Raw genomic sequence first — 19,351 nt, 5'->3', positions numbered from 1 at the left:
TGTTAGTATCAATACTTCAATCTCAATTTTCGACAAGCTTCTCAGTTCAAAGGTAAGGGAAAACAATTTGGATGCCTTAGGACAATCTCAGAACAATTGTGGCGAAAGGAAAACATGTTGCCCCAACTGCATTGGTGTGGTTTTCATGTTGGCACGTCCCACGAACAAGAGGTAAATTTTATTTCTCTCATCTAAATGCTCATTGACCCACCTCTTTAGTCCCTCGTACCCTGCAGATTTAGTATTTCTTGGACTCTTGGTTTTACGTCTTTTGACTGTATATTTAATATTCTCAGGTGTTTTGGCATCATCAGACAATTTGATGAGGTTTCAAAAAAGCACTTGGTAGGTGCAAGACTTAACCTCTGTTTTGTTATTGACCATCTATGTCACATTCAAGAAATCTATGACATAACAGTTTGTATTAGTCCAGGTCACGTACGAGGACGGTGTTACCAAGGCTATTGACATGTCCAGAGAAGTTTGGAAGCTCATAATTGTTTAATATTGCTTCAGCCTTATTCTTTACCATTTAATTTCTCTTGAATCGTTGAAAGTTTGTTTTTACCGGGGGGATTCGTGCTACAGTAACCAACCAAACTGCCTCGATTGGGAAAAAATGTGTGTAAACTTTGTTGTTGTATCCAACTCGTACAGTGTAATGACAGTATATATACACGTAGAGTATTTTGAACCAAAGCGGTGTTGATGAGTGTGTTATTACAACCAATAACCGGTTTGTTCGGTCTGCAACTCCAGTGGCAGTAGGTTAGTGTGTTGGTTGCTACCCACGCGCCGGTGATGTGGGCCCTAGCTCACCTAGCCTCTTCACCACTTCTCTTCCCATATATTCATTTTGTATGTAAAGGAAACTTCTTTTCCCCTCAAAGCAAGAAGCTTCACACTAATGTTCAACATGCATTGAATGTTTTCTTAAAAGGTATCAAAAGAAACAAGTAGTGTGCAGTCTTAAGAACAGAGTGTGTGAGAGCAAACGAACAGAGCAAAAAAAAACAGAGGATTTCTGAATCAGTAATCATCTCCCTTGGAAACAACTTCTTTGCAAGTAGGTCGCAATAAAATAGTGTGCTCATACTGTGATACATAGCTTCCCTTCACATCACACAGAGGAGGATACGGCTGAAAACAAAACACAGAGAACAAGATTCGTAACCATTTTATTCTCATCAACCTCATTTTACACTAGTGTATGATTGGTCTAAGAAGAATGTTGTTACCTGAACAATCCCAGCATCGCACAAATACTTTAGCGCCATCAAGTATTTAGTTTCACCAATACGGTCCAAATAACGTCTGCAGAAGGCTAGAGTCGAGAAGTTGTTGTTGATAGTTACAAGGAGTTGTTTTGCTCTAGGCAACCTCAAGGGGACATGACCAACGTCAAAGTTCTTCATGTAGTGGCTACATTCTAAATCTTCTCTCACATATCCTTTCTCTGCAATACAACCACAACCAGAAGATCAAATCATTGGTGGAATCCCAAAGATTGCAGTGGGTGACTTTTTTTACTTTACCAGTTGATCCAAATGTTTCAAATGGCATAGAATTCACCCTCTTCCATCTTTGTTTGCTCGCCTCCTTTAACTATAGGAACTGATTTGCCAGCATGTATCTGGTAAGGTCCAATGCTATGCCCATTCAGGTTCCTGATACTTTTAACTGCAAGAAAGAACAAAACGGGTTAAGGTTTATTACATCAGACAGTGTTTATTAGATTTGACATTGGATGTTCAGTACCTGGGAAGACCTTTCCATTGATCTCAACTTCATAAGACTTCATGACTTCTTGAATTGCAGCACCAATGTCGCAGAGACGAACATCTATTCAAGCTTCCTGAACCAGCCAAGAAACATAACAAGGAGGTTAAAGTGTAATAAATATGCGGTTTCTAACAAGTCAACCCCTAAAAGAATGTCACTCATAAGCTCAAAAACACTACAAACAAAGAAAGAACAATCAGCACCTTGATACCGGTATAAGTAGCTTCACGGGAGGCTGCTAGGAGAGGATCATACATAGGATTGAACACAACTGTAAATGCACAGTCAACAATATGTCCTGCAAATAAATAAATAAATGTTAATTTCAATCTGAAATTATACAGACGAAAGAGGAAACTTGCAGTTCTACCATCAATATGTGTTCCAAAATCCAGTTTCATAACATCATCATACTGAAGTGCAGTCTTGTCTCCTGAGTTTGGTGTCCAATGAGCAGCAACCCTGGAAATTAAAAATTCATTAGAGAAACAAGACTACTAAAGAAGAATAGTTGATAGAAAGAGAGAGTTATAGCGAACCAATTCAATGAGCATCCTGTAGGGAAAGCAATACCAGCTTTGAGGCCATTCTCTGATATCAGCTTACGAACAGTATCCTCAAGTGTCTCGCATATATCAGTCATCAACATTCATGGCTTCACTATGCTTCTCACATATTTTCTAACCTGAGAAATTATTTTTAAAAAAAAATATTTAAAAAGAGTAATAATCTATGGTTGTCATTTAATCAGTTAAAAAGGGATCAAACCTGGCGATGGACTTCTGCAGCTTGACGTACAGAGTTGTATATAGGCTTCTCCAAACGCTCCAACTCTCTCTTCTCTTCAGATGTTGATCTCCACAAATTGCTACATTACAGAGACCAAGACCATACTCTTCAAAAGTCCGTACAAAGAGTGTGATAACGTTAAGGAAGTGAAGAGTCTTGACAAGACAAAGACTCAACAGATGAAAAGACAAAATCTATTCCACAATATCTAAAGCTATTGCGTTGTATGAAACTTACTCACCCTTGTACTGTTGGATTTCACCTTCAGGAAACTCTCCAGACGGGAAAAGCTTAACGACAGGGATTGTAGGTGGGTCAGTCTGTTGAGGCTTCTTCCTGCAAACATTAAGCAAGAGACCATCACTACAACAAACACCAAAACTAGCAGATTTGAAAGAAAAAGACAGAATAAAAACACTTCTTACTTGCTTTTACTCTTCTTTTTCTTCGTCTTCTTCGTTGAAGTCTCACCTTAAAATGAAACATGCAATATATCAATCAACCATAACACTCATGAACTCAGTGATTGGATCAATCTAAAACCATCAAACCCTGTAACACAGAGAGATAGCTAAAGCATACTTTTTTAATCCTAATGGGTACATGAAACAGAGTCGCAAAAAGCTCAAAACTACATGATCAAACAGAACACCAAGAATAAAGTATTCACCTTTGCTTCCTTCTTCTTCTTCTGCTGCCACATCTTCTTCGTTCTCATTGTTTGCATCTTCTGTAATCTCTAGCTTCTTCGAAAGCTCTGACTCTAACTGTTCCTCTTTCCCCATGTGTAGAGGATGGATTTGACCATGCCACAAGGCCCGAGGAATAGGAAGGCCTGGCCCGAATTAGGAGGAGCGACGGCTCGATCGGTCGGCTCGAGAGTCAGGTCTCTCGGCTTGACTCTTGAGTACTTTTAGTTGATCATCATCGACTGAAGTATGTTCGGCTCAGCGGCTGCTCGGATGCCTACGGGCTTCTCGGCCCAGCAGAGGAGGCCCACCAAGATGGCGTAAATTAGGTCAAGGGCGAGGCACCAGGACGCCTATATAAGGGAAAGGAGAGACGACGAGAAGACCATCCGAAATCATTGACTAACACTTGGCGGCTAGATTAGGGTTTTCACATTTGCTTCATCTCGCCGTTAGTTGTACTTTTCCGGTAGCTTATCGAGCCACCGACTTTCTTTCTGTCGCGTTCTCTTCTTTTCCCTTGTAACCGATTGAACGTTCTTTCTCCGACCATTAATAAGACGTCTTTGTTTAAACCCACATCTTATTTATTACCGTTTCTCGATCAAACAGTTGGCGCCCACCGTGGTCGCCAGCACTCCTCCGGTGGAAATACCACTCAGAAGCGAGGCTACGTTAGCTCGGTCGATGATGAGGAATCTCCAAAATCAGCGGCTATCACGCGAGAGAAAGGCTGGAACCACTGGGATCGAGACTCTGCTCCGAAGCAATCAACCCCAACCGAACCAGCGAGTTCAAATTCCGAGGAGCCAAAAAAATGGTGCCTCTACCACAAAAGGGATTCCCATGACACGAAGGAATGCAAGGTCCTCATCGGGCAGTTTTTCGACGGGATCACTAATGGGACAATCCAAATGCCCACTTCTCCTACGACGCCGAAAAACACTAAAAGCTGGAGTAAGAACAAGGAGAAGAAGGCACAAAAGTCCCAAAAGAACACGGCCCCGAGTGAGGAAAGAGCAAGCCCTGAGCGCACTCCCATCAACAACGTCGGCCCCGCCAACGATTCATCAGAAGACGAACACCCGCGTCGCCGGCGACGAGTGGAAGTCATACTCTCTCGCCCTTGCAACTCCTCTGATGACGACGTCCCGACAGTGCAACCAGATCTGCACGATAAATTGAACAGCAAGGATAAGCAGTCTCTCGCTCCCTCGAAAGCAGATAAAGACCTACGCGTTCTATTGAAGCGAAAAAACGCCGCGAACGTAAACACAGGAACAACCGACCTCCGTGCGACAATCTCAAAATGCAGCGCTCGGAGAGTCGGTCAAACTGGTGACCTTCGTGACCAGCTCAATTCGAAGGCCGACGACCTGCGAATCCAACTCAACCGTTCGAAAGGATCCGATCTGCGACGACGCCTTGAGTCAAAAAAGAAACAGCCCACATAAATTCCTACATTCGAGAACACAGCCGACGATTTGAGGAAGCAACTCGAATCAATGCGAGCTACCCGAGCCCCGCACATCAGTGTCATAATGGGCGGATCACCACCTTGCGGTGACTCGGTTCGAGCCGTCAAAGATTACAAACGTCAAGCAACCACCTCTCAGAAGTGGCCTTCTCCAGTCGAAAATGATCACCAGATCACTTTTTCGGCACTAGACACCAAGGGTGTCCACATGCCACATAACGATCCCCTCCCCGTCGACCTTGACATTGGCGAATGTCTGGTCGCAAAAGTCCTTATTGATACCGGCAGCTCAGTCGATCTCATCTTTTGCGACACACTCGACAAAATGGGAGTTGATTTAAAAGATATGAAGCCTTCCTCTCGCACGCTCACCGGCTTCAACGGAGCCTCGGAGCAAATGATAGGGACAATTCGCCTTCCAGTTTACGCAGGCGGTATAACCCGCACCGTCAAGTTCTCCGTCATCCGCGCCAAAGCACCCTATAATGCCATACTCGAAACACCATGGCTGCATTCCATGAAAGCTGTCCCTTCGACTTATCATCAGTGCATCAAGTTTCCGGGAAAAGATGGTAAAACTCAGACGATTCGGGGCGATCAACAAGCCGCAAGAGAACTACTGATCGCAACTGTAAAGATGCAGCAGCAAGCTTCCCTTGTCAACTCCATCAGTAAACCACTCAACAAGATATACCCTCAGAAGGAGGAAGTTCGCGAAGTCGCAATTGATGAATCCGACCCGACGAAAATCATCCGAGTTGGCGTCTACCTGTCCGACGACGTATGTTCACAGATCATCTCTTTCATCAAAGACAACGCCTCGACGTTCGCCTGGAAGACTTCCGACATGAAGGGGATCGACCCTGCAGTTACCTCTCATGAACTGCACGTCGATCCGACGTTCAAACCCATCCGACAGAAGCGACGAAAACTCGGTCCAGAACGATCTAAAGCCGTAAACGAAGAAGTCGACAGGCTCCTCGACGCGGGTTTCATAACCGAAGTCCGATACCCCGAATGGTTGGCTAACCCGGTTGTCGTCAAAAAGAAAAACGGCAGATGGCGCATATGCGTCGACTTCATGGACCTCAACAAGGCGTGCCCAAAGGACAGTTACCCACTCCCTCATATCGATCGTCTCGTCGAATCAACTGCTGGTAACGAACTCCTAACCTTCATGGACGCTTTCTCGGGATACAACCAGATCTTGATGCATCCCGACGATCGCGAGAAGACGGCATTCATCACCGACAGAGGGACCTACTGCTACAAGGTGATGCCCTTCGGGCTAAAGAATGCCGGCGCGACTTATCAGCGACTCGTCAACCGAATGTTCGCCGATCAGCTAGGCAACACCATGGAAGTGTACATCGACGACATGTTAGTCAAATCGCTCAAGGCCGACGATCACCTAAACAACTTACGCGACTGCTTCAAGATCTTGAATGACTACGGGATGAAGCTCAACCCGGCCAAGTGTACCTTCGGTGTCACTTCGGGAGAATTCCTCGGCTACATCGTCACTCAACGAGGAATCGAGGCTAACCCCAAGCAGATCTCGGCGATCCTCGATCTTCCAAGCCCAAAGAACAGCCGCGAAGTACAGCGACTAACCGGACGGATAGCAGCTCTCAACAGGTTCATCTCGCGATCAACCGATAAGTGTCTTCCCTTCTACGAGCTACTAAGGGGCAACAAGAGGTTCGTTTGGGACGAGAAATGCGAAGAGGCGTTCAATCAACTAAAGCATTACCTCACAACCCCCCCAGTACTATCAAAGCCAGAAGCCGGCGACACATTGTCTCTCTACATAGCCGTCACATCCTCCTCTGTCAGCAGCGTGCTCATTCGAGAAGATCGGGGAGAACAGAAACCAATCTTTTACACAAGTAAAAGAATGACAGAGCCGGAGACGAGATACCCAACACTCGAAAAAATGGCCTTAGCTGTCGTTACCTCGGCCAGGAAATTGCGACCCTACTTTCAGTCGCACACGATTGAAGTGCTCTCCAACCAACCACTCCGAACGGTTATGCAGAATACCAACCAGTCAGGACGATTGACTAAATGGGCGATGGAGCTGAGCGAACACGACATCGTGTACAAGAATCACACAGCAGCAAAGTCACAGGTTCTTGCAGACTTCTTGATCGAGTTAACACCAGAGTTGGAGCAAGACCTTATCCTACCAAGTTTGAACTGGATCCTCCACGTTGATGGTTCATCGACGAGTAAAGGGTCGGGGGCAGGAGTGCAACTGCAATCACCAACAGGAGAACTCATCCGGCAGTCATTCGGTTTTGGTTTTGCGGCGTCAAACAACGAAGCTGAGTACGAGTCCCTCATCGCAGGGCTCCGTCTCGCCAAGGCAGTAAAGGCCAAAAGGATCAGCGCTTACTGCGACTCTCAACTTGTTGTAAGCCAGTACCTCGGCGATTACGACGTCCGCAACGAAAGGATGGACGCCTACCTCAAACTCGTCCAAGACCTCACGCGAGACTTCGAGTTCTTCGAACTCACGAAGGTTCCTCGCGGAGAAAATGTCTGTGCCGACGCCCTCGCTGCTCTAGGAAGCAAGCTACACGATCAAGTCAAGAGGACAATCCCAATCCATAAAATCGAGAAACCGAGCATCGACACGAAGGCGGAACAGACTGCAATCGCAGCAGCGATTAGCGAAGCAATGGACATCGACGAAGCGGAACCTCCTTCGCAGGACGATCAGCCAACAGATTGGCGCAAGGAACTCATCGATTACCTCGCTGAAGGTTTATTGCCCACCGAGAAATGGGACGCGCGGCGACTGAAGCGATGTAGTGCACACTACGTTGTCATGGACGGGGAACTACACCGATGGACCGCGACGAAGGTGCTACTCAAATGTATCTCCGGCGAAGAAACGAGACTAGTCATGGCCGAAACACATGAAGGAGCAGCAGGCAATCACTCGGGGGGACGAGCTCTTGCATTAAAAGTGAAGAATCTGGGATTCTACTGGCCAACCATGAACGCCGACTGCGAGAAATACGTGCGCAAGTGCGACAAATGCCAGCGTCATGCTCCCACCTTACACAGCCCAACGCAGTTCCTTCATACCCTGACTGCTCCATACCCATTCATGCGATGGGGAATGGACATCATCGGTCCAATGCCGGCATCTCGCCAAAAGAAGTTCATCCTGGTCCTCACAGACTACTTCACCAAGTGGGTCGAAGCCGAAGCCTATGCCAACATCACCGACAAGGAGGTGCAAAATTTCGTCTGGAAGAACATAATCTGCCGACACGGGCTCCCATACGAGATCATAACAGACAACGGTTCGCAATTCATCTCGCATCATTTCAAGGGATTCTGCGACAGATGGCGAATTCGACTCAACATGTCGACCCCGAGAAACCCGCAGAGTAACGGCCAAGCTGAGTCGACGAACAAGACCATCATCGACGGTCTGAAGAAACGACTCGACTTAAAGAAGGGTTGCTGGGCGGATGAACTAGATGGTGTCCTGTGGTCCCACAGAACAACTCCTCGCGGAGCGACGAAGGCCACGCCCTTCTCAATGGCCTACGGCGTCGAGGCAATGGCTCCCGCAGAAGTGAATGTGACGAGTTTGCGCCGATCACGAATGCCGCAAAACGTCGAACTCAACCGTGACATGCTGCTCGACGCACTCGACGACATCGAGGAAAAGCGCGACCAAGCACTGCTCCGTATCCAAAATTACCAGCATCAAATCGAGAGCTACTACAACCAGAAGGTTAAGTCGCGTCCCCTCGAAATGGGAAATCTTGTTTTAAGAAAGGTCTTCGAAAATACTAAGGAGTGGAAAGCCGGCAAGCTTGGAGCCAACTGGGAAGGACCATACAAGATAGTCGAAGTCATCAAACCAGGAGTATACCGCCTCGAGACTTCAACAGGCGAAGCAGTACCGAGAGCTTGGAACTCCAAACATCTCCGCCTCTTCCATCCTTAGTCAAAACGAACACTTTACCGAGTAAATGCGCCACTAAGGCCACTTTTACTCGGTCCCCTAAAAAAAATAAAAAAAAAAATAACCGAGTAAATGCGCCTCAAAAGCCACTTTTACTCGCAATCTAAGAACTACGAATGGCTTGATTCCCACAAAGGGATATGTAGGCAGCCCAAAAAAAAAAGGGGTCCAGCCGAAATAAAAAAAAAAAATACAAACCCCCTCCCCGAGGAATCGACCTCCGAAGCAGATGATCACTTAAGCGGTGCCGACGCGAGCACGTCCCGGCTTCTCGAACAAGCGTATCGGTACTCGCGTCCCACGATGGATATGTCCTGATCAGACACGTATTCACGGGGGTCGACCATGTTGCGATTTAAACCAACACGACCGAGACAATGACTCCAACTCACCCTGTAATTTACTAAAGTAATGTTTGGCCCACCGAACGCTTGAAAATTACGCTAGGGTCGATTTGGAACCGTCAACGTCGAGGACGTATAACTAAACTCAAACGACGAACGATCGCGAGTCAAAGAAATCGACCGAGACAACGTCATAACGAGCCCAAAACTACAATGATTCGATATCTCGAATACAGTTATACCAAACAAATAGTCACTTCAAATCTTGACAAATCATGCATTTGATAGACGAGTACAATAAAAGACAAACAGATAATACGATTCGAAGAGTTGTAACGGAAGAACAACAAAGCAAAAGCCTCGAAAGGCAAAAGTCTAGAAGGCAACAACATAAATCCTCTGAGACTCAAAAGAAAACAACAAACAAGGAAAACTAAGCTTCCCGATCACTCTCGCAATCATTAAGGGCGGAAAGCTCCGAAGCCCTGACGCTCGATTCGCGGGCAATCGGAGAGACTTGCACCGCAGCATCCTCCGACACCTCGCCAGTGTTTTCCTCGCCATCCCGATGAGACTCTTCTGGAGGCAGCGAATCGCGACCCTCGACTGAAGTGTCCGAAAGCACGAGGACAGGAACGTTATTTCCATCGACTCGGGCTCCTCGACCAGGCACCCCTTCCTCAAGAACAGTCAAAGGGTTTTCGATAGGAAGCGTCGGTTCCTCGCGCCTTTCTCCGACCGGAAAAGTACACGAGACATGCAGATTCGCCGCGGTCTCCGGGTCAATTAAGCCAGCGTTGGAACCATACGGATCGAGACCCGCCAGAATCCGAGCATCCACAAACTGAGATTCCAACACGAGAGGAGAGAGTATAAAATCGCTTTCAGGGATCTCGCCAATCTTCAGCTGCTCAGCCTCTTGTTCGTACTTCCTCTCGTACTCGACGAACATATCGATAGAGGCTTGCGGTATGTCGTTCCCGGCTCCTTTCAAGGCCTCGAGGCACTTCCTAGTCCCGAAGGCTTGGCTGTGAAGTAACCGAGCCTCGTCGTAAGGACCCCGACGCTCCTCTCGAGAACGAATCCTGGCGAAGCAACGACTAGCCTTGGCGGTCATTTCCGCCTCAACCCTCCCCCTTTCTCTCGTCACCTCCAAGATTCTGGAGTCTCTCAGACGTTTCATCTCTCGCTCGTGCGTGGCAGCGAGCGAAGCCTTCTCGCTCTCGAGGTCAGCATTCTTCTGTTCAAGCTCGCGGATGGTTCTTCGAGACGACTCCAGCGCGGCTTTAAACTCATCGCGCCGAGCAACGGTGCGAGCCATCACCCCGTCGAGCTTCTGCAGATTGGCCCTTGACTCGTTCAGTTGACGAGCAGAAACCTCTTCCTTCTCAGCAAACTCTTTCTTGGCCAGCTCGAGCTCCCCCAAGGCTCCTTTAAGCGCCGTGTCGTATTTATCAATCACGACATTCATCGTGCTATCACCCTGAACACGCGACACAATGGAAATCGTGAGAGGTTAGGAGTCAAGGAATTTAAAAAAAAAAGGACCAAGCCGTTTACCAGCAGTTTGGCCCTTGCAGCTTCTTCGTATTCACCCCCGAAGATAAGGTCCTTCACAGCAGGAAGAGGTTTCGCCCTCCCTCTTAGTTGACAGAGAAACTCCCCACATTTCTCTGGAACGTACACTAAGGGAGCCGGTCCCTCATAATGGAAGTCGACTTTATCGGGAAAACTGAATCCGGGAGCCCTCCTTAGGATAGCCGAGCCACGGGAAGAAGTACCGATCTGGACGGCCCCTCCTCCGACGGGAACTGGAGTTCTCTCGCGAGGAAACGTCAGGACAGGAGACCGCCTTTCATCATCGTCTTCGTCGTTTCCCCTCCTTATCAGGAGTGGCGACCCTTCGCTATCTTCCTCGGAATCACCCGAGCAGGCGGCGTTAAGAGAAGTCTCGCGTTCCCCTCCTTCGCTTACTCCCTCCTCGTCATTCCGTCCCCCCGAGGCTTCAGCCCCAGAACCCCCCTCTTCGGGCTGAATTTCTTCTCCTCGAGCATCCTCTTCCTCTTGCTCGATCTGCTCGTCAGCATCTTCCAACTGCTCGCCGGTGGACTTCTTCTTTGTCCTTTTCTTCTTGCTCTTCTTCCGGGGCTCACTGGAAGGAGGGACATCACTTGTCTCCTCAGTACTCCTCCCGGCTCCCGAACCATCGCCTCTTTTTCTTTTCTTGCCCTTCCCCGCACTTCTGGCATCGGAAGGGAAAACCTCGTCAGAACGAGGAACCGCCGTTGAGGGCCCTTCCCCGCTAGTCAGCCCCAGCTGGGCCGCTATTATTGCGCTCAAATCAGGAAGAGTGCCCATCTTCTTCGCCTCGGTGATTTGTTTTTGGATGTCTCTCGGGAAGATGTCCACCAGTCGCTTAGCACGAATGGGAAGAACGGTCGGAAGGTCGGATCTCCACTCTCCTGAAAACATAAGGCAGAAGGGTCAGGACGCGACAGAAAAACTTGCGACTAAAAGAGCACTGTCTAGAGGTGCGAGAGAACGTACTTCGAGCGATTCGATCCTTAAGCTCACGGATCCTTTCGACGGAGATCTCAGACCAACGATAGACTCGAAGCAGAGCGACGGCGCGAACACTCCTCAAGAAATCTTCGGGATAAGCTGGGGAGGTAGGATGGCCAACTGCATACAAAGCAAAAAAATGGTTGGTTAGAATCGACAAATCGCTTACGGTTCGCGACAGAGTATTCTACCGCAAGAACGGTTCCAAAGAACTCGGTAATCATCTTGGGGAGGCTCCTCGAAGGCCGAGCTGTCGGACTTAAGGAAGAAGTAGGAGCGCTGCCAATTTTGCGTCTTATTAGGATGACCGGCACACACATTGCAGTTCGGTCGCATCTTCACCGAGTAAGTGCCATCTTTCATGTCGGTTATCGAGGTCATCTCCTCGAACGACCTAACGCTCATCGGCATGTCGATCTGCTCCGCCAAAACCGACAAAGTGACCGCTAGACGCAGCGAGCCATTCAGCAGCTGACTGATCGCGAGATCTCGACGTCTGGCGTATGCTGTGATCAGTCGCGGGATGGGGAACCAGCAACGAGTGTCTTCCTGAAAATAGGATTCATACACCGTCTGGTACCCCATCGGAGGAGACCAGGGTCTCTGCGTTTCCGTAGGCACAAGGAAGGTCACGCCTACGGCACCCGCGGCCCGAAGAACCCTCTTCACGCTTCCAAGAGTCGACTTTGTCTCCTCTACGCCTTCCCAGTCCTGACCGGCCAAGAAGGCAGGACGCAATAAATTGGGATGGAGTTGAGGAAGCTCTTCGAAAATCCCATCGGGGTAAAAAGTGGTCGGGAAGAACTCGGCCTCAGAATCATCGTCCTCCGAGAGACCAACCTCCGCAGGTCGAGCTCTCAGAGTGATCGAGTCAACGGGCATTGCCCCGCTCTGCCCGTCTCTCGAACATTCCATTGCATCCTCTCGCAACGACGTTCTGACATCCTTCTCTCGCGAGTCTCGCAGCATCCGCAACCAGAAGTCGATGAGAGCGGGATAGATTCGCCGTGTCCATCATTGCCGCGCGATGAATCGCCTCCGGATCACCGACACGACCCCCGTCGGGATTCCTAGTCAGATTCGACGTCGCTGCGACTGCCTTTCCCTTCTGTTGCTTCGATAGCCTCTGACCCGACGACATTGCAGAACGGAACGGTGAAGAATGTTTCGAATGAATCTAACAACGCTTAGAGAGATAAAGGATAGAGAGAGAAAGTACCTTTGATCGCGGAGAAAAACTTGAAGAAATGAAGGGGGGTCTGCGTATTTATAAGGAAAAGAGAGAGGGGGGAACTCGAGGCGACATCATTAGGTCTATTCGGGCCCAAACGGGCCTCGAAATCCGCCCTAGAAACCCAGCGGACCCTCGCGACGTTTCGACTTCTCGGTTCATTAAAAAAAAAAGAGATGGGGGGGAATTCGAGGTGTCGTCATTAAGCCTAAACGGGCCTAAATGGGCCTTGAAACTCTCCCAAATGTCCAGTGAACCCTCGCGACGAACCCTTCCTGCGACACGACGACCAAAAGAAGAGATAAAAGCCTCTACTGCTCGCTTTCGAGAGAACAACGCAGTGCGACTCATCGACCAACCGTTCCAACCTTCCGACAGGCCTTCTATTCCCTCAAACCTCCAAACCTTAGAATCCATCACGAGCTGGAAAGCACTCCGCTCACTAATGGACTAGGGGGGGGGACTTACTGTAGAGGATGGATTTGACCATCCCACAAGGCCCGAGGAATAGGAAGGCCTGGCCCGAATTAGGAGGAGCGACGGCTCGATCGGTCGGCTCGAGAGTCAGGTCTCTCGGCTTGACTCTTGAGTACTTTTAGTTGATCATCATCGACTGAAGTACGTTTGGCTCAGCGGCTGCTCGGATGCCTACGGGCTTCTCGGCCCAGCAGAGGAGGCCCACCAAGACGGCGTAAATTAGGTCAAGGGCGAGGCACCAGGACGCCTATATAAGGGAAAGGAGAGACGACGAGAAGACCATCCGAAATCATTGACTAACACTTGGCGGCTAGATTAGGGTTTTCACCTTTGCTTCATCTCGCCGTTAGTTGTACTTTTCCGGTAGCTTATCGAGCCACCGACTTTCTTTCTGTCGCGTTCTCTTCTTTTCCCTTGTAACCGATTGAACGTTCTTTCTCCGACCATTAATAAGACGTCTTTGTTTAAACCCACATCTTATTTATTACCGTTTCTCGATCAAACACCTTGGAGGAGGAGTCAGCGCCGCCATTCTCCACCACTGGAGCTACAACGACTTCAGGGTTTTCATTCGCCATCGTAATCAATTCTTCGCTGAGGATCGGAGAAAAGCTAATTGTATATGAAGAAGAAGCAAACAAGTTATTACAAGTCTCACACAGCCTCCGACACTTCTTCCGTCTTTTGTTTCTATAAACCCTCAGAGTTTTGGGAATTTACACAATTGCACTCTTAGTACTTATTATTATTTACAGTAAAAACCTATTATTATGTATTATGCCAACACAGTTCCCCATCTTTATTGGGTGAAACGCTCAAATGCTCTTAATGAGGCAAAATTCATTATGTCGTACTATTACATACTTTTCGTTTATTTCATACTCTTCGAAAACATTGTCAATGTATAAATTACCCTTTTTGGCTAAACCAATCAAAATCATTCTCTCTCCTACTCTATCTTGTTCCTTTCTCTCTCAACTATAGATTTCCAATCCATATTTGTTCAGCCTCCATTCAATTTGGCATTCATCTACTCCATTAATTCATTCGTGAAGAATTAGAAACTTTAACTTCAAATTCGTATTCATAATTAACTAATTGAGCATGGGTCCCGATCTATTTGGATAATTAAAACCACTAGTATAATCATAATAGATTAGTATTTTGATTTAAAGAATTAGAAAATCTAGTAAAACTTGGTACGAACAAAACAATATAACTATGTATAGTTATGTATAACTATAATCGTACAACCTATATAACTAAGTAAAACTTTACTAGCAAAACTGTATAACGAGGTAAAATTTTTACTGGATAAACTGTATAACTTGGTATAACTAATATTGGTAAAACTGTATAACTTGGTAAAAAATTTTGGTTAAACCGTGCAACTTATTTTAACTTGATTGTTAATCATTTTGATTTTTATAGGAGACGACGAGTTCTTTCACAAACATACATTTTGATCATGAAAGATACTATAATAAACCTGGAGATGGTCATGAATGGATTCCAAACGCATGTAGTTTGTATGCTAGCGGATAGGATATGCAGAAAGATGACCATAAATCCATGTACAAAGGCTGAATTTGAGTTATATTTCATTGTTAGTAAAATCTAAGAAGCAATTGAAGAAGCATAACAACAGCTTAAGGTGACTGAGTCAGTGGAAGATGTTATTCGAGATAGAGACAATGTAGGTATTGTTTTGAATAATGTTATTCGAGATAAAGACAATGTAGGTATTGTTTTGAATAACTTGGAGAGCATGGATAACCTTGTGACAATGCTGATATATTTGAATATGTTGAGCTTCCACATTTTGTACATTAAATTCGATGTGTGATGGAATTGGAAGATGGTATGCGTATTGAGATCGGTTAAGGGTTTCTAAATAAAGAAAATGTGAAAGAATTAGTTGATTGAGCATCACACCATAACTGTTTGGAATTATTATTTTGAACTGTAGATATGTGTGAGCTCCGAATATTAAGAATTCTGATTTATTTCGATTAAAACATAAAGTGCATACTTGCTCTTAAAAAAGTTTAACTTCGAGAACCAGAAGGATATGCACACCACGATTAATTGCATCTATTCTTCAAGATGATTCTTCAAGATGATCTAAGTAAAACTTAGTAAAGCTGATAAAATACAAAAAAAAAATTAAAAATAAAAAAATTCTAAACTTGTTTGGTTATTTACAAGTATTATGCTTATTATTTGTTTGTATTTTTCTGATTTAAATTCAAAATAATTATAGTCAAAATTGTCATCACTCAGCTGTGTACTATTTATAATAGAGCAAATACCTTGTTCTTTTATGCCTTTTTTCTTTGTATTGACATTGTGACATTACAAAACTTATATATACGACGAAATTAATTCTATTACAACATGATTTGATGAGAAATGATTGTAGGAAACTAAATATAAGTGGTATAACTATAATATAAGTTTTAGAGTACAATAAAACTAAAAAAAAAATGTCAAAAATATAAAAGTAAAACTTTGAAGATTTTTGTAAAACTACAAACTTGGTAAAACTTCGACCCCAAAAATGCTGTAAAAAAATTTTCCGCCCAAATTTCAGAAATTTTCCCTTCCAAAATTCTATTTTTTCCAGACCCAGAAACGAAGTCGGTAACTATAATTGCCTTAATTTTTAGGATTTTATCATTTCTACTATCTTCTCAATCCTCTCAACCCATTTTCTCTCATCTCAGTTTCCCTTTTCCATCTTTCTTCACCTAATGGGCAATCTTCAGATTCTTTCCAAAAAAATGGTGGTCAATCAAGAGTCAAAACTCTAAGGCCATTTATTAAGTGCTAATGCAGCGGCAATGATATCATCAGAAGTTCTATAAATCTGATCCAAATCCTTATCGCCAATACTATTGATGTCTCTGTTTGGTTTCTCAAACGACAGTGCGGAAGAAAAATATTAATAGTTGTCTTATTCCTACTGTCATAGTATTTTGAGATTTTGGTTGTACAATTAATCATAACTTCTATCAAATTAATTCAGTGACGAACTTTTTAAGTTTTTGAAGTTTAACAAATGAAAAACAAAAACTTTGACATGACAAAGTTTACCAAATTATACAAACAGATAATACTTAACCAATGTTATCCTAAGTTACACCAAGTTCTACGAACATAAATAACAAACCAAGTACCATAAACACAAACAACAAAGTTAGTGGCTACTATGAAGACTGAGAAACCCTATAGTGCAAGGAAAATAATGATAGTTCTATGATGTCTTATTTCTAGCAGTTAAAGAATTTAGATGTATAACTAATCAAAACTTGTATAACCTTAATGGAATGTAAAGTTTTCCAAGTTTTAACAAATTTACACAAACAGAAATATGAAACTTTGACAAATTTTTACCGAGTTAAACAAACACAAAACAAAGTAATCTCAAAATCTACAAAGTGACAAACAAAAATGGAAAACTTTCGCAAAGTTTTACCGAGTTACACAAATATAAATAACAAAGTTTTTACCAAGTTACCAAGTTACCAAGTTACAAAAACAAAAATGGTTGAGAATGATTGATTTTTTTTTTCTTTGTCACTTGTATTGGTTGCCGATGGTTGATTTTTTCTTCATTGCTTTTTTCTCGCTTTGCTGATCCTCATGATATTTTTCCACTATCACTTCTACCATGTTTATCTCCTAGACGTTTATCCACACTATATTTTCATCTCTCCACTACCTAAACCACCATCTTTTTTACTTTGTTCTATGTCTCTACCATCAGAGGTCGGATGGTTTCATTTTCGTTCTTTGAAAGCAGCACTTCATAGAAAAATGTAACTATCAAATTAAGTCATCATCATAAAATTCACAAAGTATTACTAAATTATACAATCTAAACTAGTTAAATTTTTACTAAGTTGTACAAAGTTTTATAGTTTTATCAAGTTTTACTAAGTTATACCATTCAGGGTTCTTTTTTTCTTCTCTTTCGATGGTTAATTCGTGATTTGTTATTTCGTTATTTTTTCTGGAGAAAAGTTTGATTTGTCTTTTATTTGAAGATTATTCTTTCTCATGTGATAAAAAGATGAAAGAAAACAAGATTGATTTGTTTCGGTGAAGAAATAGAAAGAATGAGTAAAACTTAAAAATACTTAGTTATGTCTAGATTTATATGTCTGGATCCAAGTTTAACGGGTGGGTATGGTTTGGGTGTGGATAATCCGTCTGGTAAATTTTTAAATAAATAGATTTCGCCTGGTTTGTAGGTCTTTTAATAATTTTCGTGATTTAAATAAATATTAAATTAAAAAGGAAAAAGGAGAGGAGTATCTGAGAATTTTGTTTTTCCAATTAAGAGCACTACAACAATTGATTCATCCTTATTGGGCCTTACCGGTAATTATTATTTACTGTAAAAACCTATTATCTATCTTATTAAAGTAGAAGTACTTTAAATTTTTGGTTGGCAACATAGATAGCAATTAAAAAAATATAGTGTTGTTTGGAAACATAGATAACAATATATTAAAGAAAAAAAGTAATGGGCTTATATTATCAAGAAAAATTGGAAATTCATTATATTATGAAAACTATATATATGAGCCAACTTTAACATATACGAAAATGGCTGGCCCAATCTAATTATCTAAAAACATCTTTGTCTAAAATAATCGTAAAACAAAATTTAAATTTTATATACATATTTTAAATCAAAATATTAATTTAAAATTCATTTATATCAAAAATTGATTCAAAAATATACATTCAAAAATTGATTTTACTAAAAAAAAAATTTATAACCATTATAAAAATGTTTTAAATATATTTAAGAAAAATTTAATACAAAGCAATTTCAAACACCAACATAAATTATGATTTTTATATTTCATATAAGTTTTTAAAATATAATATATATGATCATTTATATGACGGTACGCATAAAATACTATTAATTATATGATTACTTATATGATGGTAGGTAAAAAACATGATTAATTATATGATGACACATATATGATATTTAATAGTGACATGAAAAAATAAATAACAACGTATTTTTGCAATATTATATCATCTATCTTATTAAAGTAGAAGTACTGTTGGGAATGTTTGGAAACAAGAATAACATAACTGAAATGAAATATAATGTTGTTTGAAAATATGGATAGCAGTATATTAAAAAAAGGAAAAATTGCATTTTAAACTCTGAGAGTGTCACATTCTCGCACTTTAAACACTGAATGTTTTTTACTAGCACTTTAAACCTTGAAACTGACATTGTTATCATAACAAACCTTGTTTACCAAGCCAACTATGTGACCTGTACTCTTCATTTTGTGATGACGCGTAGGTTTTTTTCTTTTTCTTTTTAAAAAAAAATAAAAAAATAAAAAACATTGAAATTTCAAAAAAAATCGAAAAAATTCGATTTTTTTGAAAAATTAAAAAATATAAAAATTCAAAAATTATAAAGATAACATTTCAATATTAAAAATAAAATAATTTTTTTTAAAAAAATTAAACCAATTATAAACCAAAAAATATATATATATAATAACTTGAATGGTGATACTAGATTCTGTTTTTTTGGTTTTTATTTTTTTAAAATTTTTTTATTTATTAATACTTAAGTTATTAAATTTTTGTGAAACTAGAAAAAATCTCATAAACCACTTAAAATATTTTTGACCTTAACTAAAATATTGTAAGTTAGTTTGAAATATAATTAAAAGATATAGAGGTATGCCTCTAGATTTGTATATGTTAGGTTTTGGTATGCGTTGAGCTTTTTAGATAAGTAACATATATTTTAGTTTCTCTAAAGTTTAATTAGTTATTTATTTAATTTCAAAGTTATTTACTATTTTAAAGAACTTCACGTATAAGTTAATTTATTTTTAAACAAACTTAAAATTACTAAAATAAATATCATTTTGATAAATAATGCCAATAATAGGATTAATTTTGAAAATTTAACAAGTTAAGTATTAATAAATAAAAAAATTTAAAAAAATCAAA

The 19,351-nt window shown here is 42.5% G+C and overlaps 2 protein-coding genes and 1 pseudogene across 2 annotated transcripts; all 3 read right to left on the bottom strand.

The window, feature by feature from the left end:
• Positions 1–898: 898 nt before the first annotated feature.
• Positions 899–2,932, bottom strand: LOC106393321 (annotated as a pseudogene).
• Positions 2,885–16,837, bottom strand: LOC125575538 (methionine aminopeptidase 2B-like). The gene is made up of 3 exons (XM_048753684.1): positions 13,849–16,837; positions 3,242–3,353; positions 2,885–3,042 (listed from the first exon to the last, which is right to left on the bottom strand). Exons 1-3 carry the CDS (start codon positions 13,918–13,920, stop codon positions 2,993–2,995), a joined length of 234 nt encoding a protein of 77 aa, XP_048609641.1. The 5' UTR covers positions 13,921–16,837; the 3' UTR covers positions 2,885–2,992.
• LOC125585127 lies at positions 9,480–12,360 on the bottom strand. Its single transcript, XM_048753683.1, has 2 exons — positions 11,620–12,360; positions 9,480–11,534 (listed from the first exon to the last, which is right to left on the bottom strand). Exon 2 carries the CDS (start codon positions 10,541–10,543, stop codon positions 9,506–9,508), a length of 1,038 nt encoding a protein of 345 aa, XP_048609640.1. The 5' UTR covers positions 10,544–11,534; positions 11,620–12,360; the 3' UTR covers positions 9,480–9,505.
• Positions 16,838–19,351: the final 2,514 nt, after the last annotated feature.

This window comes from Brassica napus, chromosome C4 (genome assembly GCF_020379485.1).
Source record: "Brassica napus cultivar Da-Ae chromosome C4, Da-Ae, whole genome shotgun sequence".
Lineage (NCBI taxonomy): Eukaryota > Viridiplantae > Streptophyta > Magnoliopsida > Brassicales > Brassicaceae > Brassica > Brassica napus.
This window is presented reverse-complemented; position numbering and strand designations above follow the sequence as displayed.